This window comes from Pseudonaja textilis, chromosome 4, assembly GCF_049901715.1.
Source record: "Pseudonaja textilis isolate UNSWEBS1 chromosome 4, rPseTex1.2, whole genome shotgun sequence".
Taxonomy (NCBI): Eukaryota; Metazoa; Chordata; class Lepidosauria; order Squamata; family Elapidae; genus Pseudonaja; species Pseudonaja textilis.
Genome location: NC_141993.1, coordinates 29,697,384 through 29,721,514, shown reverse-complemented (window position 1 = coordinate 29,721,514; position 24,131 = coordinate 29,697,384). Strand labels below are relative to the sequence as shown.

At 42.7% G+C, this 24,131-nt stretch overlaps 1 protein-coding gene across 2 annotated transcripts in view; it reads right to left on the bottom strand.

Annotated features, from left to right (window-relative positions):
• Positions 1–24,131, bottom strand: part of STK32C (serine/threonine kinase 32C) — a 200,177-nt gene that overhangs the window by 20,521 nt on the left and 155,525 nt on the right. For both annotated transcript variants that reach the window (XM_026710606.2, XM_087932495.1), the window contains exons 3-6: positions 18,245–18,396; positions 15,232–15,405; positions 13,810–13,847; positions 2,200–2,289 (exon numbers count right to left, since the gene is read on the bottom strand). In XM_026710606.2, coding sequence (XP_026566391.2) covers positions 2,200–2,289; positions 13,810–13,847; positions 15,232–15,405; positions 18,245–18,396 — 454 coding nt within the window. The remainder of the gene's footprint in view (positions 1–2,199; positions 2,290–13,809; positions 13,848–15,231; positions 15,406–18,244; positions 18,397–24,131) is intronic.

Genomic DNA, 24,131 nt, shown 5'->3' with positions numbered 1-24,131 from the left:
GAAATCTACTGTGTTTCTCCAACAATACGACCTCCCCCAGTAGGAAGACCCAGCATGTTTTCTAGGCATAAAATGAAATTAAGCCCCTCCCCCCAAATTTAGACCTATTTTAAAACATGCAAAATGGGGGGAAGGGCGGGCGGACTTGCCATTAGGAGCGCCCCGTGGGCAGCAATTCCTTGCCACCAGCTGCTCCTAATGGGCGATCATGGCAGAGTGTGGAGAGCTCCCTACTCCTGCCAAGCACCTTTGCGGCAGACCCAAGACCTTCAGCGCCTGCCGCTGTTGATTGGCAGAGGCACTCCAAACACAGAAACGGCAGCTCCAAACGTGGCGGCAGTGCTCCAAATGGCGGCAGCACTCCAAATGGCAGCGGCACTCCAAACACAGAAGCGACAGCTCCAAACGTGGAGGCAGAATGGGCAGAAGGGAAAGCAACAGCGGCGGGTGCCAAAGGTCTTGGGTCTGCAGCAAAGGTGTTTGGTGGGAGTAGGGAGCTCTCTGCGCTTCGCCATGATCACCCGTTAGGAGCGGCTGGTGGCGAGGCTGCCCGCGGAGCGCTCTAGATGAGGATGCAAGGGGGGGAATTAAGTCACCCCCAAAAAGATGGCCTAGCCACTTTTTCGGGGCTCAAAAAAATATAAGACCCGGCCTTATTTTATGAGAAACACGGTACTTGTTATGCAGATTTTGTGGCACTTTGATCAGAATAAAAAGAATTTAGAGGTTAGTCTACTTTTCTTTGTTGGCTACTGTATACAATGGTACCTTGGTACTCATCATTAATTGGTTCTGGGAGGCGCAATGAGTACCAAAAGGAAAATAATTTTTTCCTATAAGAAATAATGTAGTAAGTCACAAGGCAGCTGACATTTACAAGTTCCAAACAAACGATGAGTACTGGGATACGATTTTCACATCAAAATGTGTTGGGTACCAAATTCGATGAGTTTCAAACCAGTTGAGTACTAAGTTACCACTATATTGGGAGATGTGTGTGTGCAGGGGTAGGATTCTACCTGATTGGACTGGTTCTATAGAACCGGTTGTTACGATTCTGCCCAGTTTAAAGAACCGGCAAATCATGCCACTGGCTGGCCCCTCCCCTCCCCACACACCCACTCCTTACCTGGCATGCGCACCATCAAACTTGCCTGCCCTTGGTAAGTTGCTATTTTTCCTTTTTTTCCCCTGACCATCAGCTGTTCTGCTGTGCTGGGAGATTTAGATTAGCTAGAAAGCAAGACATTTCTTGCTTGGATTTCTTGCTTTCTAGCTAATCTAAAAGCAGAGCTGAACCTTCCTTAGGACTGAAGCTTCTATTTTTCAGTGCAGACTCAGGTAGAAGATTGCAGAATAGTAGATCTCTGAATGATTCTGAGATTCTGTGAGCAACTCAATCTGCCTGCCTGTTTTGCCTGACTTTGGGTAAAAGTTGCTCTTTTTTGTTTATAAAAAATACAATATTTACATACGTGTTGTGTTGTGAGTTAATTTTGTGAGTTTGCTTGCAAGCAAATTTTATGTGACAGACTCAGGTAGCAGATTGCAGATAGATAGATCTCTAAGTGAATCTGTGATTCTGTGAGCAACTCAATCTGCCTGCCAACTTTGCCTGATTTTGGGTAAAAGAAAATTTTTAATTAAGAAAATTCAATATTTACATAAATATTTATAATATTTACATCAAGCCACGGCCAGCCAGTCACATGACCACCAAGGCACACCCACAAATTAGGCCACACCCACAGAACTGGTTGTTAAGAAATTTGAATCCCATCCCTGTGTGTGGGGGGGGGGGGTTAATATTAAAGATGCGTCCACATAGTAGGCTCTTAGTATTATGAATGGAGATAAAAGCCTGTCCCTTGTTTTTTGACTCCTTAATGTAAAGGAGTCTATATAGTAATAGAAGTAGAGGATTACAAATGAAAGATGAGATTTCACAACAAAGGCCTTCTCTGGTTGTGCCCTAAAATAATTAATATCATTTTAATTAATTTGTTACAGGAATAAGATGTTTTATTTCTTTCCATTTCATAGTGAGTTTTAAATCACTTGTATTGTGACAGTCATTGCTTTCCGAGGAAAACCTTAATACTACTGTATACCTGAAGAATATGGTCCATCAGCCCATTATGAATATGCAAGTAAACCACATCGTTAAGCAACCACATCATTAAGCAACATGTCACTTACCCATGTAAGGCTTAGTTCCAGCTAGAGCAGTTGCTCTTTCACCATCTCTGATGATTGTTGCGATATTAAAATCGGTTAGGTGGGTGTGGCCTTAAACAGAGCACAAAACATGACATTTCCATAGAAACACCCTGTAATGCTAATTTATTCTGAAAAATCTGATCTAAGATAATAATACAATAAAAATAATATGATAGTAAGAGTTCTTATGAATTGACATAAAAATCAATGTGAAGGGGCGTTGGTTCTTACCTGATACGCTTCTTTTCGTGGAGCTGCGTAGAGCGTCCAGGTTGGGAGGTGCTCCAGTCTCGGCTCTCACAGGCTGAGCTTGAAATTGAGGAACGCCTCTCACCATCACGTGGTCCTCTGGGCGTCCCCAGTTTTGCGAAGACGAGAAGGAAGGCCCTGTTCTCATCCTAACTAAAGAGTGTTAATTTGCTTGGCTGAACGGCGAGGTTCCCCACCAGACGGACTAATGGGTGGGGCTGGACGCTCTACGCAGCTCCACGAAAAGAAGCATATCAGGTAAGAACCAACGCCCCTTTTCCATGGAGCTGCTACGAGCGTCCAGGTTGGGACATACCAAAGCTTGGCAAGTCCTGCGGGCGGGTTCCCGTCTGGGGTGGAACCTCTTCTGGAACCTCGATAACACGCTGAAGGACACGCCTGCCAAAAGAAGCCTCAGCGGATGCAAATCTTATAGTGCTTGATGAAGGGAGGGGGGGATGCCCAGGTGGCAGCCCTACAGATGTCAATTATAGAGGCTTGTGTGGCCCATGCGGCAGAAGTAGCCGCACTTCTGGTGGAGTGGGCGGTGATGCCCATTGGAACGGGAAGGGACTGAGTCTGGTAGGATTTGGCGATGGCAGCCCTAATCCAGCGGCCCACAGTTGTGGGCGTCACCTTGTGACCGAGAGAAGCAGGTTGGAAGGACACAAATAAGGCCTCTGACTTGCGAAAGGGCTGGGTGCGTTTGATATACACTCTCAAGGCGCGCCTTACATCAAGGGAATGCCACTGTCTCTCCTTCTCGCGAGAGGGATTGGGGCAGAAATTAGGGAGTATGAGCTCCTGATGTCTGTGAAATGCTGAATTTATTTTAGGGAGGAAGGTGGGGTCGGGACGGAGGACAACTCTGTCAGAGTGAAAAATACAAAGGTCCTGTCTAATAGAAAGGGCTGCCATCTCCGAGATCCGACGGGCGGATGTGATGGCCACAAGAAAGACAGTCTTGAGGGTGAGGAGCTGTAAGGCAGTCTCCCTGATGGGTTCAAAGGGGGGCTTGGTAAGAGCGACCAGGACCTTGTTGAGGTCCCAGGTTGGAAAACGGTGTATGGTCGGGGGGCGGAGGTTAGAAGCTCCCCTGAGAAAGGTCTTGATAAGGGGGTGATGGGAGATAGATCCCCCAGTGTCCGAGGAAACAACTGTTGCGAGGGCAGAGACCTGACGTCTTAGGGTATTGGTAGACAGACCCTTGTCGAGACCCACCTGGAGGAAGTCGAGGATCTGAGCTATGGAAGGAGAAAGAGAGTTAATTTGAAGTTTGAGGGCCCAAGAACGAAAGGCGACCCATGTGGCATTGTATATGCGGGTGGTCGAGGGTCGTCTGGCTGCCAGGATGGTGTCTATAACCTGGCTGGAAAATTTCTGAGCCCTTAGGCGGCTCCGCTCAACCTCCAAACGGCTAACTGGAGCCATTGGGGTTTGGGATGAAGTAGAGGGCCCTGGGACAGGGAGATCCTGTCCAGGGGAATCCTCCAGGGAAGGGCCACTAAGAGGTTGCGGAGGTCCGCAAACCAAGGACGTCTGGGCCAATAGGGGGCTACTAGAAGAATCTCTGCCTGCTCCAGAATCAACTTGTGGATCACCCTGGGGATGATGGAGAGGGGGGGGAATGCACAAAGGAGCCCTGGAGGCCAAGGGCAACGGAGGGCATTGTGATTCTCCGCCCCGCGAGAGGGGTATCTTGAAAAGAACCTCGGTAGTTGGGCGTTGAGAGGGGATGCGAAGAGATCCACCAAGGGGAGCCCGAAGATGGAGGCTGCTTCCCTGAAGAGAGAGGGGTGGAGGCGCCATTCCGCTTGGTCCAGAGTGGCTCTGCTGAGCCAGTCTGCTTGAATGTTTAGGGTCCCTGATATGTGATCTGCCCTGATGGAGGCCAGATTTGATTCTGCCCAACGGCAAAGGCGCTCGGCTTCTCTCATGAGACTTGCTGACTGAGTGCCCCCCTGTCTGTTGATATGAGCCTTTGCGGTGATGTTGTCTGTGAGGACCAGGATATGACGTCCGCGTACCTGGGGTAGGAAACTGCGAAGCGCCAGGTAAACAGCGTGAAGCTCCAGCCAGTTTATGGAGCAGAGTTGCTCTGTTGGCGACCATTTGCCCTGTGACGATACGGAGAGGACGTGAGCTCCCCAACCGAGTAGGCTCGCGTCCGTGGTGACGGATAGCCTGTCGGGCTCCTTGAAATAGTGACCCTTGTTTATGGCCAGCCTGGTCCACCAAAGGAGGGACGTGAGAACTCTTGGAGGAACTCTGACCCGGAGTCGCGAGTTGCTCCTTCCTGAACGTTGATACGGCAGCAGAAACCATTGTAGGGACCTGGAATGGAAATGGGCCCAAGGGATAATGGATATGCATGAAATAAGCTTCCCCAGCAACTTAGACAACTCTAAGAGAGAAACTGTTCTTGCCCTCCTGACCTCCTTAATTGATTGTTGGATGCTAAGCCACCTGTCCGGAGACAGGAAAACCAGTTCCCGGTCGGTGTCAATCACTGCCCCCAAGTGAGTGAGTTGGGTAGAGGGGGAAAGGTGACTTTTCCTCCAGTTGATCATGAACCCGTGGTTTTGAAGGGTGTTAAGGGTGAGTTTGGTATCTCTTTGGGCGAGAGCTCTGGAAGAGGAGAGGATGAGGATATCGTCCAGATAGCAGTGGAGCCGGACAGGGAAAGATCGCAGGTGAGCGGCAAGAGCCGCCAAAACCTTAGTGAACACCCTGGGGGCGGAGGACAGACCAAAGGGGAGCGCGACGTACTGGAAATGTTGTCTATTATAAGCAAAATGGAGGAACTTGTAGTGGGAGGGACGGATTGCAATGTGCAAGTATGCCTCGGAGAGGTCAATTGAGGTGAGCCAGTCCCCTCGCCGGGTTCCCGTAAGTATCGACTGCAAAGTGTGCATCTTAAATTTGCGGGGGGCAATGTAGCGATTTAGTCTTTTTAGGTCTAGGATAGCCCTCCAACCCCCCGAATGCTTGGGCACTACGAACAAGTGGGAGTAGAAACCTCGCCCCCGTTCAGAGGTGGGGACGGGCTGGATGGCCTTTATATCAAGGAGGTGGTGAATGGCAGCCTCCATGAGAGCCCGTTTTGCAGGGTTCCTGGAAGGGGGGGAAGACATAAAGAATTCGGGAGGGGAGGATTGAAACTCGAGTGCCAGGCCGAGGCGAACTGTGTCCCTGACCCATGCGTCAGTAGTGATGGCCTCCCATCGATGGGCAAAATGCTTGAGGCGGCCGCCTATGGGGAGGTTTGCCCTAGCGAGATCGGCGGAAAGGTCGGTTTCCGGATCCCTGGAAGGACTTCTTGAAGGTGCCTCTTCTGGACCTGTCAGATGGATCTGACCGGTCGTGCGAGGGGAGGGTTCTGTAGGGGGGTTGGGAGAATCTGGGGGGAGGTAGGCATGCAGGGAGGAGCGAAAGGAGCCTCGACGAGGGGAGGGAGAGGGACCTCTGGGGTCGGGCCTCCGAAAAAGAGAGGGGAGGTACTTGTGGTTGTTACGGGTCTCGGCCAGAAAGGGATCGAGAGCCGGTCCAAAAAGTTTCCCCCCAGAGATGGGAGCTGAGGCCAGCTTGGCCTTGTTTTTGACGTCCGCTTGCCAGTGGCGGAGCCAGAGCAAGCGGCGGGCGGTGACTTGGGACGAAATGGCCTTGGTGGAGAACTTGGCGGCTTGGAATGTGGCATCCGCCGAGAATTCAGCCGCGGCCATGAGCTTAGCGATGTCCTGCTGGGCTCTGAGGTTGGCCGCGGGGACATGTTGTTTGAGCTGTTGAAGCCACTTAATGGAAGACCTAATGAAGAAAGACGCGGCAGTGGATGCCCTGACTGCCCAAGCGTCGGAATGGTGAGCGCGGCGTAGGGCCAGCTCGGCTCGTTTGGCCTCGGGCTTGAGGGCCTCGAGGGCGTCGCTAGGAGTAGACCGGGAGGCTAGGCCTACAATGGGCTCGTCCACAGAGGGGGCGTCTAACAGGAGGGTGAACTGCGGGTCAAGGTTGAAAAAACGCTTGTCCTGGGTGGAAGGAGGGGGAGGAGGCCCTGAGGAGGCTAGCTGCCTGGAGACCATGTCCGAGAAGATAGGTGGGACAGGGACCACATCAGTTTCCACCACGGGCTGGGAAAAGATGGAGTCGAGAGGTTCCCCCGAAGCCGCTGGTTGGGATGGGGTGGGGGAGGTCAGGCCGGAGGTATTCTTGGCCTTAAATAGGATGGACCTAAACAGGTGCGGTTTGAACAAGCCCACAAAGGCGGGCTGGTCCGGAGTGAGGCCCTCGTCCTCCGACATGTCCCCCTCCAGTGGGTCTGCTCCCGAAAAGGGCTCACTGCCAGTAATAGACCCCAAGTCAAGGTCCTCCTCTTCCCCAAAGTGGGTAGGGTCCCCGAGCTCCTGAGTTTCTATCTCCTCCATCCCCAAAGACAAGGGCAAATTCCCGTGGGATGCTACCTGCCCGTGCGAGGCCTCGGATCCGCAGAATGAACGAACGGAGGGTGCCTGCGCTTCAGGGGCCGCGGGCTGTGGAGCCGGACCGGCCATGTGCTGGAGCTCTTGTGTTATCCTTTGTCGGATGGCCAACTCCATCCATTGCTTCAGATTCTCCGGGATTTCCACCATGGGGGGAGGGTGAGGCTCCTCTGGGCGTAGACCTGCAGCAGTGGGAGTAAATGTGGCCTCAGGGGCCTGTCTAGGCTGTGAGAGTGAGGAGGGTGCCGGGGAGGAGGGGAGAGGAGGTTGGGTGGAGGTTGAGGGAGTGGGGGCGGAAGGAGCCAGGGGCACGGAGCCTAACTCTCTGGACCGCCTGTCAATCTCCTTCTCAAGTGCCCTGTGACGCCTGAGGGCATCCCTCTGGGAGGCTTTGGAGGCTTCCTGGGTCTGTTTACGCAGGTGGTGAGTTTTTGATTTGGCCTTCAAGGAAGTGCCACGAGGTGTTTTGTCATCTGCCATCTGGAGAAGCAAAAAAATGAAAAAGGAATTTTGGATTAATATGAGACGGTTGGCACGTCTGGATGCGGCCTACGGAAGGCCGGGAATCCTAGCGTCTGTTTCACACACCCCTTTGATCGAAATTTTTTTTTGTAAACTGCTATTGAGTTGAGGGCCTAGCCCAGGGAGCCAATCAGCCGGAAGGTGAACGCCCAAGCAGCTACCCTCTCCGGGCGGACCGGATGGGGGGGTTGCAATGCTGCTACCTCGCCTGCTGGGTAGGCTGCAGAGCCAACGGACCCTTGATGCTCTTATAAAAGCCTTTGTGTAAGGCCTGGAGGAACGAGCTGTAATATAGGCAGTCCCAGGATCTGCCTAGTGATTCAATAACGTGCAGCCTGCAAGAGAGGGCCTCTAGCAACAACGGTAGGCCATGAGGCCACATTCAAAATGGCGTCGATATCTGAGGCCACATTCAAAATGGTGGACGCCATGCGGTGCCCCAAAATGGCGGCCGCAAACTCTCTGAGGCTAGAGCCAGCGGCGGAACTCTCCAGATCGAAGGGAGAGGCAGGGGAGCGATTTCCCCTGAGCTAAGGACGTTCGTGGGGGGGAAACAGCGAAGAAAAAAACCAAGGCAGGCAAGGAACGAAGCGTCTTCGCGCGGAGTGAAGGAACGGCGTGCGAAGGAGGGGAGGTGGGGGGGGGTGCAGCGCTCGGAACGCTAGCCTCTGCCCCTGAAAAAAGGAATAAAACTTTCCCCCTTGTAACCAGAATACTCCCTTGGGAGTTCAAACCTTAATTTCCCTGCGTTGCTGAAGAGAGGGTCCAATTTGAGTAAGTGAGAAGCTGTGAAATACCGATCAGCCAAGGAGCTAAGGAGCAAACAGCCTGACTGCCACGAGGCTGAGCTAAAAACTGGGGACGCCCAGAGGACCATGTGATGGTGAGAGGCATTCCTCAATTTCAAGCTCAGCCTGTGAGAGCCGAGACAGGAGCACCTCCCAACCTGGACGCTTGTAGCAGCTCCATGGAAAATCATAGGGCATTCCAACCATTAGAGAACAGTTCATAGTATTAAAGGTAGATATAAAGGAAGTTGTGTATTACTATCTTTTAAATATAAAGCAATATATCTGATACAAATTTTGAAATATCATAGTCTTTTTTACTGTATTGCTTTTAAAAATTATGAAAGATAAACAAAAAACTCGCAAAGATAAAATACATGCACTGTCAAGGACAAGAGAGGAAAAACACTTGAAAATGGTTTTTTTTTAAATCAAACAAATACAACAAACAAAAATGTAATTTGGTTATAAATAGTAACATTTCTATACACTGTTATCTAATGCAATTATTCCAATACATATATTTTAACCTCGGTATTTTGTATAAATGACTCCCAAAGTTCAATAGATTTGTTCATACATAGTCTAATGTCTGTAGGCAATTTCATAGGTGACAAGTGCAATCAGGATTTCAATCCACTGAATGAAATATCACATTCTAAATCAGTGGTCGCCAACCAGTGGGCCGGGGACCACTGTTGGTCCATGAGAAAATTTTGGTGGTCTGCAGAGAAATGTCACCCCCAAAGCAGCCCCCAAAGCAATTAATCCAGGCTATGTGGGAACACAAGGCTGCGCCGCCCACATGGCCCATGGGAACACAAGGCTTGCATCTCTTGCATTGCGAACAACATGAGGTAGTGAGGGGAGGGGGAAAAGACAAGAGGCGGGACACTTGCCCCATGCACCCCACGCACCTGGCCTGGCCACTGGGCTACTTTCTGCTTCTTTCTTCTGCTTTTGGCTGTACACAAGGAAAGCAGCAAAAATCTTTCTTTCTCTCCCCCAAACTCCACCAGAAATGAGTCGTTGGGACCCTGCAAGGCATCCTGCTCCAAGAGGCTGCACTGGCGCAACAAGTCTCACAAAGACTCATTTCTGGCAGAGTTTGGAGGAGATAAAGAAAGACTTTTGCTGCTTCTGCTGCTTTCCTTGCATGAAGCTCTCTCTCTCACACACACACCCCTGAGAACAGAGCTAGAGGCGGTATCCTGTGATCCTAAATAACCAATGATTGATCAGTAGGAAAACAGGATGGGAAATTTTCCTGCAGACTTTTTTTGGGATTTTCCCAGAGTCTCTGGTCTGCGGGATTTAAAATTATGAGTTTGGTGGTCCCTGAGGTCCAAAAGGTTGGCAACCCCTGTTCTAAATCATAGGTGATTTTTTAGAAAGCACCCAATTAACTTTTTACATTTTGGTTAAAAGATCTGAAGTTTCACTATACAGTCAGGAAAACTAATATATCAATAAAACAACCTATTTATCTCTCTCTTTATGGAGAAGCCACTTGCAATTTCAGTTAAGAGTCCATATTACTTAGGAACATCATTTTCAGAAGAACTGTGATCCTAAAGAAGGTGTCATTGTAAAATGCAGTTGTACCATAATAATATAATTTTGTTATAATGAGTTAACATCTCATTTTAATTACTTACACTTTTTTTAAAAAAATGCTCTTTTAGGTCAGCAAGCTCTTTCACACATTATCATATTTTCCTTTGTGATTATACAAGAGCAAAGTAGCACTGTCTTATCTGTTACTCAGAATAGGGAAAAAATGTTGCATCATAGAAAAATATCAGAACTCATTTGAAACTCTTCCTGATCGATGGACTAATGGCTAAGCTGCGACACTTTAAATATAACTTGGATTACACATGAATACATAAAAGCTGCTCCAGCCAACTTACATTTCACTTTCCTGTTGTGTGAAAAGCTATTTGATAAGCTTTTTAAAGGATTCATTGGGGAATATGCTATTGTCCGGGTTGGAACAAAGCGGAATACATCAGGTGATGCATAAAGGAATCTTCTGGCAATTGATTGCAAAACCATTAAAATTCCACCTTGTGGATATCGCAATGCACTCTACATGGAGCTGCCCTTGAAAAGTATCTGGAAGCTTTAATGGGTTCAAAATGCAGTAGCCCTGTTAGTTTCGTGCAAGCCTAGATTTGTGCATGAGTCACTTTATCTTGCAGGAGCTGCACTGGTTGCCAACTTGCTTCCAATTCAAAGGGCTGGCTGTCACTTTCAAAGCCCTACATGGCTCGGGACCAGGTTATTTGAAGGACTATCTCTTTCCAGTCATATCTACCCAACTCACCAGAATGGAGAGTCAGGGAATGCTATGGGTCATTTTTAGCACTAAGACTTACGCACTGCTTCAGAGTGCTTTACAGCCCTTTCTAAGCAGTTTACAGAGTCAGCGTATTGCCCCCATTTTACCTGGCTCCTCATTTTCCCGACCTCAGATTGGAAGGTTGAGTCAACCTTGAGCTGGTCAGAATCAAACTCCTGGCAGTGAGAAAGCTTGCAGTACTATATTCTAACCACTGTGCCACCGTGACTTATTGAGGTCCATCTAGCAGGACTGAGAAAAAGGCTCCTCTCTGTATTGCTCCCTCCCTGTGGAACATCATATCTGCCTCCCACTTTTGCAAGGCCTGAAGACATGGTCTACCAACAGGCCTGGGGACCCCAGAATGATGTGGAGTCCACTAGGGGGATGGAAGGTTATTGGTTTTTATCCTTGGTTTTTATCTTTATAAGCTACCCGGAGTCACCAAGAGTGAATTCTAAATAAGTAAGTAAGTAAATAATATAAAATTAAATAAATAAATAAATTCCATTCAAAAGCTTCCTCTGATATGAAACATTGAGTTATAAAGGAAGTGTTTCGTTACAGAGAAAATGAAGATCAACATGGATATCCATAACATGGATACCAATCCTTCAAATAACAACGTAGAACTGCAGGACCAACCAATAGCATGGGAAAGTGAATTAGAGCCACAAGATCTAGAGTTGACATCATAGGAATGACCACTAGATGGCAGCCAGAATCAAAGGTTTCTGTACCTCAGAGTTGCCTTCTAATGGTTGCCTGGATTTTTGCAGCTTAGCTGTGATGCAGTTGAACCTTTTTCAATTGCCCAGACCTACTGCATAACACATGAATGAACAGTGCTGTGTCTGAGATAGGGAGAGGACTCTTTTGGTTTGGCTGTAATCTGTACTCAAGGACAGAGGAGCAATGTATTTATGTATTTTTTAAAGAATTAAAAACACACACACACATACACCAACTCTGATTTAAATATACAACCTTACTACAGGAAGTAGTTTTCAAACTATACTATTCTAGAGGTGATTGATATCAGCTTGTGTGTATTAAGAACCACATCTCGCTTGTGCTACCATTAGGCATGCTATATCATCTCTCCTAAGCTGCCTGAAGCACATCAGCTACTACTAATGCTTTCATGCCAAGATAAAAAAGCTAGTCTGAAATCAATCTCTGCCTCTTCCTTTTATTCCTCCAGCAGGTGGATTTCTAGCATTTGGGATTCATGAGCCAAGGCTGGATGAAACAAACAGACCGATTAACTCATGATGTCCTTTGCCTGGGTTTATCTCTATATACACCGTCAGTATGGCTGGTTAATGATTCAGGGCAGCTTTGGAGGACAGCCTTGGTAGATTTACTTTCTCAGTACTACTTGCTTGCTCATCTCTTCCTTTGGGGATGTGTTCCCATTGCCAATCAAAGGGGAACAGCTACAGATACGTGGAGACAACAGTTCCTTCCTTTCACACCTTCAACTTGCTGCTTGCTTTCTGCTTTTTACCGTAAAGTAGAAGAGCATACACCTCAATAGGTGTCCAAAACTGTTAGGTCTACCTTTGGCAGAATGCCACCACAGCATTGCAGGCACACTGGAGACCTGGCATCTAGATACCTGGCCTGGCCTGGCCTGCAGCAAACGGCAGTTATTTTGCTAAGGAAGTAAATAAATGTGCAATTCCAAGCGTCTATCTGAACAGTCAAATCCAGAGGGAGGAAAGAAAGAACACGGTTTGGGAGGCTGCACCTTTCAACTTTCCATAACTAGTTTTCAGTGATTATTTGTGAAGACTGATGATACCCAGGCAACTCCACCAAGGGAAGAGACATATTTCTATTGCTCGAAGTAAAATGAGGAAACCATGGCTCCTGTGCATTTCATCTTTGCATCACTGGAAGGGTCATACTGCCAGCCAGTCATTGTCTATGCTAATCCAACAGCAAGTCTCCCAAAAATGTCAGAATAGAAAATTTTCTCTAGTCTGGTTTGGAGAATGCAGGTACCAGAGCTGTGATCTTTTCACTCTCAAGTGGTATTTCTCAACCTTGAGAGCTTTTAAGATGTGTGGACTTCAACTCCCAGAACTCCCCAGCCAGCATGGAATTCCGAGAGTTGAGATCCACACATCTTAAAGTTCCCAAGGTTGAGAAACACTGCTCTAAGCATATGACACACTTGTAAGCTATAATCCTCCCAGTATCTGAAGCAGACTTTGGGTATCTTTCTTCAAACCCAACCTTTGTCTTGATTCTGCCATCCTAGGCATACAAACAGATTAAAAGGTATCTATACTAGTAAAAGATAATGAATATCCTGCAAATAGTATTCCGCTACAATTTTGATGGCCCACAGAATGACTGAGAGCACTGCCTGCTTTTCCTTGCAGTGCAGCTGATCAGCCTGGTAGGGAATAAATAGATGGTTGATTTCAACTGTTACTGGGAATAGGAAATAATCATTTTTGAGAAAAGGCTTAGGAAGGTAGTGAGAAGCCTCATTGGTTTAATGATCTGTATTCTGGTTGCTAGTTCTACTTCATAAATCATAACAGTAAGCTTGTGCATGTAAGACAGACAGACAGAGGAGAGAGGGAGAGGGGTGGGGGAGAAAGAGTAAGTATACATGAAAGTATGTGAATGGAGAGAAAGAAAATAGATGAGTAAAAGAAAGAGGGAGAGCGGGAGAGAGAGAGATGGATGCTTTAAGGCTTGTAGTTGTTTTTTGCATAAAGTTGCGCTGGTCAGAACTGGAATTATAGTAGCTATTAATAATGTCTCTTTTCCACCAATTATTTCTTCATTTGTTTTGTGCAACATATAAGCTGCCTCCACCACCAGAGCAAATCCTCATTATATACAAGTTATTAAAGCAATAAACCAGGAACACAACACGGTAATCAAAACAAAAACGTAATATATATTACTATTATTACGGAAGAAAACACCATAAATACTAAGGAATAATATCCTAATATAAATGCAGGAGTCACAAATGGCTGTGCCCTTCGGGTTTGCTGAGAAACCCATTTCAAATCCTGTAAGCTTGTGTGTCTGTCACTGCTGCAGAAGTTAGAGCCTAATATTAAAATACTGAAATAAATTCACATGATACAAAGCACCAAAAAAACAACAACTCCACATGGGTGCATTTCCATTTCCATTTAGACACCAGGAGACCAGAAATAAAAACCATGCAATTTTTCCTTACCTTGTTCATCAAGGAGAATGTTGTCTGGTTTCACATCTCTGAAAAGCAAAATAAATGTATATGTGTGTGTGTGTATATATATACATATACATATATAAAACTTAATCTTGACAGAAAAAAGGCAACTATTGTATTTCTTTTTCCACATCAAACAAATTGACTTAATAAGCCATTAAACATACTGAGTTTTTGTTATTGTTTCCAAGAATGTAAAAACATTATCTATTATCAGCTACACAAAAACAGAGTTGTGAAATATCCATGATATTCTCCAAGAAATATCATTTGAATGTAACATATAGACATTTTCTCAGCAAGCAAAGGCATGTCAGGGATTGAAAACAATTCTTGCCAGTTAGAGTTGTCTTATGATGAAGATCCTTCCAACTTCCAACTGTATTAAATAAGCAGGCGCCATGGGTCCCTAGATAAGAGTCAAATTGGGGTGCACTGCCAGGATAGGTGAGTGTAATTTTTCCATTGGCATGTCCCTGAGAATGCATTTCTCCACATGAGGATCTATCTATTCTATGGTAGTTAAAATATGGGACTAAAGTTCAGGATCTTCTAGTTCCAAACGTCATTCAGTAGGAAATTCACTGGATGATTCTGAGCCAGTAACTCACTGGTTGATGTAAGCATTTAGGGGAAGAGTGAAATTATATATATGGTAGGTAAAAAGGAAATTACTCTTCCAGAGTGCCAGAGTTCTAATCTCAGTCCATAACCTACGTGCCTCCTTATTAGGAGGGGGAGGGGGGAGGGGGAAGAGGAAGAGAAAAAAAGAAAGAGAAAGAGAAAGAAGAGGCGGCAGCTAATGACCTGGAAATGAGATGTCATTAATTTAATGTTCCCCAACCTGGTGTCTTTTAGATGTGTTGGTACTTCAGTTCCTACAATTTCCAGAAGAATTGGCTAAAAATTGAGGAACCCATCTAAAAAGCACCATATCGGTAAAAGCTGAATAGGTTTTTTCTGCATTGAAACAATCTTGACTTATGATAAAATAATTTTTCCAGACTTTTGACATAAATAACAATAAAAAAACTGAGAAAGATTTTGATACAGCAGCCACTAGTCTCAATTATAACCCTATAGAAAGAAATCAATTACATAGAAGTATATCTAAGATTGAGATGACGTGATCATGAAGTTACCTGCATATTCAAAATTCTATATAAATAGAATATAGATCAAGATTACAGGATTAGAAAGTTAGGTTGTGATTATTTCCTACACTGAATAGTCCTTCCATTTCATGGTAGGACTAGACAAAAATTACTGAAGAAAATTTACTTTGACTATAAAATCAATTTCAGAGTTGAGATTCCATAGAGTTGTTCCCATTGGGCTAGAATGAGATGAGTTCATAGAGTTAGAAACTTGATCCTCACAGCTGCCAACAACAGAGTGCAAGATCACCTGTGTATAATACGCTGACTGCGCAAATAGTCCAAAGCTGATGCCATTTCACAGATATATAGTTTAACTGTTTCTTCTGTAAACTGCACATTCTGTTGAAGATGATAGCGCAAGTCACCACCCAAAAGTAGATCCACCACCATGAACATGTCTTCTTCATCTTGGAAGGAATACCTATAGAAAAATGAGGGAACAGGGAATTCCATTATATTTTCACAGACAATATTACTATGCCTTATGATAGTTCTCCATGCCACATAATGACCTGGAAATGAGACGTCCTTAGTATTATATTACCTAATCCAGTAACCTCTGGATACATTGGGACTTCAGTTTCTAGAATTTCCAGAAGAATTGGCCAGAATGTGCTTGAATAATAACAAGGCTTCTACCTATCTAAATATATAACCTTCAACTTCTTTCATTTGTCCCAGTTCTTTTGAACCACTGATATTTATATATTTGGGGGTGTCATTTTGTTTTAATGCTTATTACTGTTAGCTGTCCCCTATTCTGTATCTAGTAGGGAGCAGCTGTCACAATTCATTTTAACTTGTTCAAGTAATCCTGTTTCTATATCTGGCTGGATCACATGACTTCTATAATATGATCATTACACAGTAATTTTTTCCAGGCATAATCAATAATGTACTGGAATACCAAGCAGCCTGTCTCATTTCATTATCAAAGGATAACCAGTGCCATCAGTGTGAATGACTCATTGGCAAGATTTTGTTAGTCTGAGCTGCCTGGAATCTTTTTAATACAGAAATTCTGGGATGTCATTAGCTGGACATTTTTGCTCTATCTGCCAAAGCTGAGTGGAAAAAAATGTGAAAGGGTTGATCAAATAGGTCAGAGAATTATTTTCTCCTAAGAATATCTAGATGATACAATTGGCTTAGAAACACGAGTTAGAAACATCCACTTCTCTTTATCACCTCTAATAAATGGAGTGTATACTTTACTTGGATCTTTGTAAAACAAACACATAACTTGGTTATTCCTTTATGCTTCTACATTCTTCAACAAAACTTCTAGGAGAAACACTCATAAGAATTTAGATGAGAGTGTAAGATCTCAGGGATGAAAATGTTGAAAACTTAACCAAAAATGTTTATAATATGTGGTGCATTTTTATTTATCATTTTATTTTATTACTATTTTTTGTTAAATGTCATTTCATAAGATGACTCAGTTGTGCCTATCTCTTGGGGGTGGGGGGGTGGGAGCTAAGATCTGAATTATCCATTCAGAAAGCTACAGGAAGAATGGGTATTTACATTTCAAAGTGTTGTAGATAAAAACAAGACAAGACAACCAAAAGGATAAAAAAGCTTGAGCAATTCCCCTGTGAGACACATTGCTATTCAGTGCCTTTTCAGCTTAAGAGTAAAAAGGGGACCTTAAAAACACACACATTATTAGTATAGACAGATATCCATGAGTGGCTAAGAAATTATTCCTTCACATAATACCAAACGGAGAAAGTCTTCATATATCACAGTTAACCTCCACAATTTATTATCAGAAAAAGGAGTAACAGTACCCAATCTGAACATTTTGAAAGGAAGTTTTACAACTGCATAAGAGATAAAGCTATCAATGCTTAGTACTCAGCATAGGTATGTCTTATTTCCAAGACTGGATCTGTGCACATTTCAACAGCAGATTGCTGTAGAAAATGAAACAGAAGAAGCTACTGGATCCATGTTATGTTTATGGTTCCTGGATGGACGTTTAGAAAGAGAATGTGAAATTAACCTTTAACTTTGATCCAGCATACTTTTTCCTCTTACATTCTTAAAACAACAGGGATGTGACTTCTATATTTATTATTATGCTAAGCTTTCTCCTATGCAATCCAAGCAGGAGACATGTCCCCACCCTGCCTCCTTACTGTGACACAGTAGTTAAGGTAACAAGTAACATTCAAGTTACCCCTAGCCATAAAAGCTCACTAGGGGACTTTGGGTCAATCACCCCACATATTTGTTATGGGGGGGAAGGAGGGGAGAAAAGAGTGCTATGTTTTCAGTCTTGAGACAGGGCAACTGAATTTCAGTAGAGATGTGACTTTTTATTCTAATGGACTAAGAGGTCTATTCCCCAAATTCTAACCTTGCTGATGTCAGTTCAGTATTTTTTTTTCTGTAGCCCTGTTCCTCACATGAGCTTGTGGTTGGTTTGAAAACTATTACGAGTGACAGCAGAAAGAGAACTGCTAGATACTGTAGCAAAATAATTCAATATAATTCATTTTTAAAAAAACAATAAGTTTAAATGAAAAAAGTAAATACACCAAATCAAGAAGAATTCTCCAAAAATTATTGTAGCCTTCCTATGAAATCCTTCCCTAAATAAATAAGATACAGATCTCAGAATCTCATTGTCCAATTGTATCAAATTAAAAAAATCCCGATTAATGTGATTCCACAATTAATCAAAGTGGTATATTTGTCTTTTCCACTATTCAGTGCTTAATCTTTATTACATTTCATTTCATTGCATTCTTCATTTATTCCATTTGTCCTTTTGACATTATACTATTCCAATTGGTTTCTTTTTCCTCAACAGCTTTCTCCACAAACTTCTGCCTTCTTAAATTTCAGCTCTTATAAATTCTGAACCAACATGGGCAGCCAGGCAACCAGCCAGCCAAACTAATCTAATAATTATCTAATTCTATAATTGTAGCCACGTATTAAGAAGCTATGTTTTATCACAGGAACTCTTTTCATAAGCCAGCTGTTGTATAACTGGATTCTCCATTTCTATAGATATATGTAATTAAGACACCGGATTTCTATAATGCTAAGTTTTGTTTCCTATAGATTGTGGACTCTGCCATTTTCTTTTTATGTATAGTGGAATTTTAAAAATCATACTCTATGCACTGCAGTACTCAATACTCTTTTCTGAAAAGACTAACATGCTTTCAACTAGATGTATACATTTGGAAAATCAGTGGAACTGATACATTCTTTAAAATATAAGAAAAAAAGAAATTTACCAAAGGTTCACTAGGAAGACATGCTCAATTTCCTGTAGAATCTCTAATTCTCTGAACACGTTCCGAACCTCATCTCTTTCAATGCACTGTTGTTTATTCATGTACTTCATGGCATACATCTTCTCTGTGTCTCTCTTTTGTACAATGCACACCTAGATGTAACACAACAACAAAAAGTTGAATTAATGTGTCTTTATACTTTTTTATCTATTGTAATCAGTAAACAATGGTGAGATGTTGTGATGACCTCCCAAAAAAAATCATTTAGCAAGCCATGTTGTTTTCTGCACAAGTTCATTCAGAAAATTATGAAGGAAAAGGCAAGTCTACCTTTTGATAAAAGCACTTTTCTTTAAAAGTGTCAGCATCTGGTAATGTCATTTTAGCAAAATATCTAAAGACAATGCAGTCAATCAAATGTGTTGGTTTTTCTCTCTTATAAGTAACCAGTATGTCTGGAAGGCTACGATGGCTGAGAAGAATATGAGACTTGACATCAAATGCCCTCATGCAGGAGAAAGCTGACACAGGGACTCTTATGAGAATACATAGTAGGTAGCTTGATTCTATTATAATTTTTAGCCTGTGATGAGAAGGTAGGCTTAAGACAACAGTTTGTCAGAGAACAGCCTTTCCCAGACTCTTTATATTTTAGATATATGTCCTTCATCTCCCAAAATTTCCTAGCCAGCAGAAAAATTGCCAAAAAACCCCACAAATATGTAGAAAGCCAAGGATGGCATTAGATTCTTTCACTTTGAAGTCATGTATTTACTTGTTCATTGGTTGTGTAATTCTAGGCAGCATGCAGATGATTTTTTTTTAAATTACATAATAACTGTATCATTGTCATCGTCAACATCATCAGTGCAGTAGAGTATGATGACTCCCATTTTAGCAATGTCCCAACACTCGAGAAGGCAAATACGGACTGTAACATTTAGACCTCCCAATGTTATAAGGGCAGAACATGAAAAAATCATTTTCCATACCAAAGGTAATATCCGAATTATACTTAGAAGAATATAATTTAGTAATAGCAATGAAATAATTCAGTGCTAACAACTGCAAAACTCTATGAACCATCAAAGTGAGGGTATAGCAACAAAGAGCCAACAATTTCAGCACAGATGGCATTAAACACTGTGATTGGGGAATTGCTCTTCCACCAAATGTATTCTCACTACCATGCCACCATGGCTCTTATACTACAGGTGATACTGCAGGTTGTATCTTAACAACAGCAATTGTGACTTGGAATTGTGATTCTATGATGGGGAATGATTGCCACTGCCCTCACGTGATATTTTATTATTTATTTATTTGCATTTTCAGTCTACAGTAGTCTACATCTTTGTGGATAAGTCAGGTCAAATGCTACATTACTTGTTCAAGATCAGCTAAGTCAATTATGGGCTGCCATTTGCTTGAGTAAGCCAATACTAGACAATGTTATAATACTGCAATGATCAGTAATATCGAGTCAAAATCAGCACAGGCACATGAATTTCATTGTGGGAATTGCACCACTTACCAATGTGCTTCTGAGTAAATTTAAGGCACTGGTGATTATCTATAAGAGAGACCTATCTTGAGTTTTAAAACATCTTAGGTCTGGGACATCACTCATTCAAACTTGAATCTGCTTATCTAATTCAGGTAAGCGCAGAAAGCATGCTGTAAGTCCACACCTGAACTAAGACAATCCTGGAAGAAGCCTTCTCTGCTATGGCTCCTTCTCTCTGAAACAGTTTGTTTAGTCAAGAAGGTAGATATCTTGCTGTTATTTCACACAGTTTAATGAAGACCACTGGGATGTATGCCAGTGGTGGGATTCAAATTATTTTACTACCTGTTCTATGGGCATGGCTTGGTGGGTGTAGCAGGGGAAGGATACTGTAAAATCTCCTGTCAGAGGTGGTATTTGCCGGTTCTCCAAACTACTCAAAATTTCCGGTACTGTTTTTCCAGAACTGGTCAGAACCTGCTGAATACCACCTCTGATGTATGCCCATGACCTCTGCGTTAACTAAGTCCTCCCCCCAAAAAAAATTCCAAGAAGATCTTCAGCACAAGAACTATTTTTAGCTAATTTTATGGAGATCTCTCTGAGATAAGAGGAATGAGAAAGGGAAATATGTGATTCAGAATTACAAGGCAGCAATTTGAAGGCATAAGTTTGCAGAATAAGCATGGGTGTTATCAATATTTCATTCCATCCACATTGTATACTGCCTTTTAGGATTTTCCCTGGATAATTTAGAAAATGCCCATTAAGAAGAGTTCTCATATTATTCAAGTCTAACATCTTACTTGCAACGGTTATTGTAAAGTAGTTACATGCTACCCAAAAGTCCACAGGGTACAACCCAACAATTCACTCATAGTTACTACCTAACAATAGCCTCTGAATCCAAAAGCTTTACATAGCAGTCCAAAAAATTACTACATAAAACAATAGAGCACATTTAGTACTGCATCTGATCTTTTTCCTTTGATTAAATTATGTCAAAAAGATCTGGAAACAACTTTACTCAAGCAAGATAGAAGATCTCTCCCATCTATAATCACATTTATGAGACTTTTGGAAAATGTTATATCAGTCTGAGGTTTTCTTTTCATAATCAAAACAAATAACATCATTAGTGTCCTCCTTATTTCAGTTGTTTTTATTAAAGAAGGAATAAGTTCTTAAGGTATTTAAAAATCAGGTTGATCTTTTTTTAAAAAATAATTGTATATCAAGCTGGTTCCATAGGGCTTCTTGATTAGAGAGTTTTAAAGGAGTGCAGTCCTAAAGTTGTATTCTGTGAGCTCCTATTCAGAAAATGAGAAGGGAATTCAATCATTATCTTAGTATGTAGGATAGAATAACTCAAGCACATATTTTAACATTGAGTAAAGATTTCAAGATTAATTTTTATAGATCTGTTATTGAGGTAAGCTCTAAAAAAAGGAAATCTTAACTGTAAATGTTTTTTCTAAAATGAATGATGGAATCATAGGTTATCTTAAAGTTTGAAAATTAAATTATTTTATTACATCCTTCAAGAAAAAGCACGCAATGCATGCAGGTAGTGCTCGACTTTCAACCACAACTGAGCCCAACATTTCTGTTGTTAAGTGAGACATTTGTTAAATGAGTTTCCCCTCATTTTATGACCTTTCTTTCCATAGTTGTTAAGTGAATCACTGCAGTTGATAAGTTAGTAACCCGGTTGTTAAGTGAATCCAGTTTCCCCGTTGACTTTGCTTGCCAAAAGGTTTCAAAAGATAATCACATAACTTTGGGACACAGCAAAGGTCAGAAGTATGAACCAGTTGCCAAGCATCTGAATGTTGATCACATGATCATGGGGATGCTTCAAAGTCGTAGATGTGAAAAACGGTCATAAGTCACTTTTTTCAGTGCTGTTGTAACTTTGAGCAGTCAGTAAATGAACTGTTGTAAGTCTGTAGTTTTCTCAAAGGGGGAAAGATTATAAATATAATCATCCTGTTCTCTACATAACGTACTTGTCCATAGAGTGCATGTGTGAGATTGTATCATTCAGAGCAGGGGTGGGATTCAAATTTTTAACAACCAGTTCTGTGGGCGTGGCTTAGGTGGTGGGCATGGCTTGGTGGTCATGTGACTGGGTGGACATGGCTTGTGGGTCATGTTATTGGCTGGGTGCGGCCAACTCAATATCACTCACATCGAGGCACGCTTCTCCTCGCCTGGCCTCTCATGACTGTGGGGATGCTGTAACAGTCGTAAGTGTGAAAAACGGTCATAAGTCACTTTTTTCAGTGCCATTGTAACTTTGAATGGTCATTCCACACAAGCAAAGTACCAGCAAAGGAAGGGGAAAAAAAACTCCAGAGAAGTTCCTGAGACAGGAAGTCTAGCCCTGCCAAGAATGTAATAAGGGGTTAATGGAGAGGCAGTTTCTATAAGCAACACCAGAATGTTTCCTTCCTGACTTCCTTACAGGATTAGGCCAGTAATTTCTTCTAACAACCGGTTCTCCGAACTGCTTAGAATGTTAACAACCGGTTCTAGCGAATAGGTGCGAACCTGTAGAATCCCACCCTGGTTCAGAGGTTTAGATATGTCTCCATGGGCTTTAGTGGTGTATTTTTAACCTACAACAATGATGGGAAACAGGTACCAATTCATATATTGCAAAACTAAAATTCCCAACATTCCTCAACATTGCCCTTGCTGGTTCTCACATTTACCAGGAGTGGTAGTTAAGTAACAATTCTGGAGACTTAAGAATTCCTCATGCCAGCATCTGAACTCACATGTGTATAATGTAAAAATAAATTCCGTGGGTTGCTACATTTTAGAAATAGAAACAGTTCTGCAGAACTATTTCTAAACAGTCTATTTGTAGATGTGAAAATTTGCCTGGAGGCACAAATTTTCAAGAATCAAAGCAATTACGATTAATCTTCTTTCCTCCAGACAGCCCCAACATTTAAAATAACACTCAAATTATATATCCCACAAATTAAAATAAAAAAAGAGAAACAAAATGGGGGTACATTTGAAAGGGAGGGGGGGGAAATCGCAGCAGCTGGCGTGATAATGATGCTATTGTCACTGAAATTATCTCATTATTTTTTAAGAACTTTTTTTTGCCAACAACAGATTTGGCGTGTAGAATTTAAATCAGCAGATCTCAACGGGTTGTTGAGAAACAGGGTAATAATTACTAATGCCATGAAACAATGAACAGTTAGTCTTTTCCAATTATAGGTTTAAAATATGAAAATAAGTTTAGAGTAAGATCAGCAGTTTAGTTAACTAAAATGTTCCCTATTTCTAAATCAGTAATCATTGATCCCATAATGTATACTGCTTGTGTCTTTTACAATAAGAACTTAAAACTAATTTCTCATTGCAAAGCAAAATTGTTATTGGGAAGGAGGAGCTTCATTATCTCTGTATAATTCCTCAAATCTGTATTTCATTTTTGAGCCAACCACTCTTATTCACCAAGGAAAAAGAAAGGACACTTTTCTTCTGCTTTAAATCAGTTTCTCTTAAGCGTTTCCACTTGCAAAACAGCGGCAGGCTCAGCTGCTTTGGGTGCTCCTTCCCAATGCAGCAAGAGTAACAGCCCAATTTATCTTTCTCTGCAGATTTAATGCTTATTTTGGTAAATGTTTATCCTTTTGTGCACTTAAGGGATGATTATTTTAAAAACATAGCAAATCTTCAGGCTTTATACGGGGCTCTGAGAATATCTGCCTCGTTTTATGTGAAGCCTACTTTATCAAGTCTGCTTAGAAGGAACCTACAGGAAAAGTACAGTCCGGGTCCCTCCATCTATTGCCTTGCAATCTTCGCTGATGAAGAACAAGCCATTCTCTCCTAACAAAATAATTACTGGTGGGATACATGCTTTGCATATTGATGTCTTCAGTTGACCTGGGCTTGGAGGTCAAAGGGCAAGACTGCTGGCCGAGATTATGCAGAGCTATTTGAAGAGCAGGTTAAAGTTATGAATAAAACTGTTAACGAGTAGAAACTTAGTAATTCATCTTGCATTTATGTAGTCCATTTCTACACATTCGTTGTCTTCAGCATCCATAGATTTTTTTTTTCACTGATTTAAATAGAATGGAAGATTGAACTGAGACTCATCTGAGTTCATCTGATTCTATGTCCCTAATCTCTGGGTTCTCAATTCCTCACCATTTTGCATTGATGGAAACATAAGGAAGCTCACAAACAGTGAAGTTCAATGTTATTCAACCACAGAGTCACTAACAAGATATCCTATTCAGATATTTCAAAGCCATTAAGAGTTCCAGGAAGAACGGCTTTGAATCCTCTCCCTATCTTTTCCCACTTGCCGCTCCCCAGGCCTGCTGTACTAAAAGTCCCAGAATT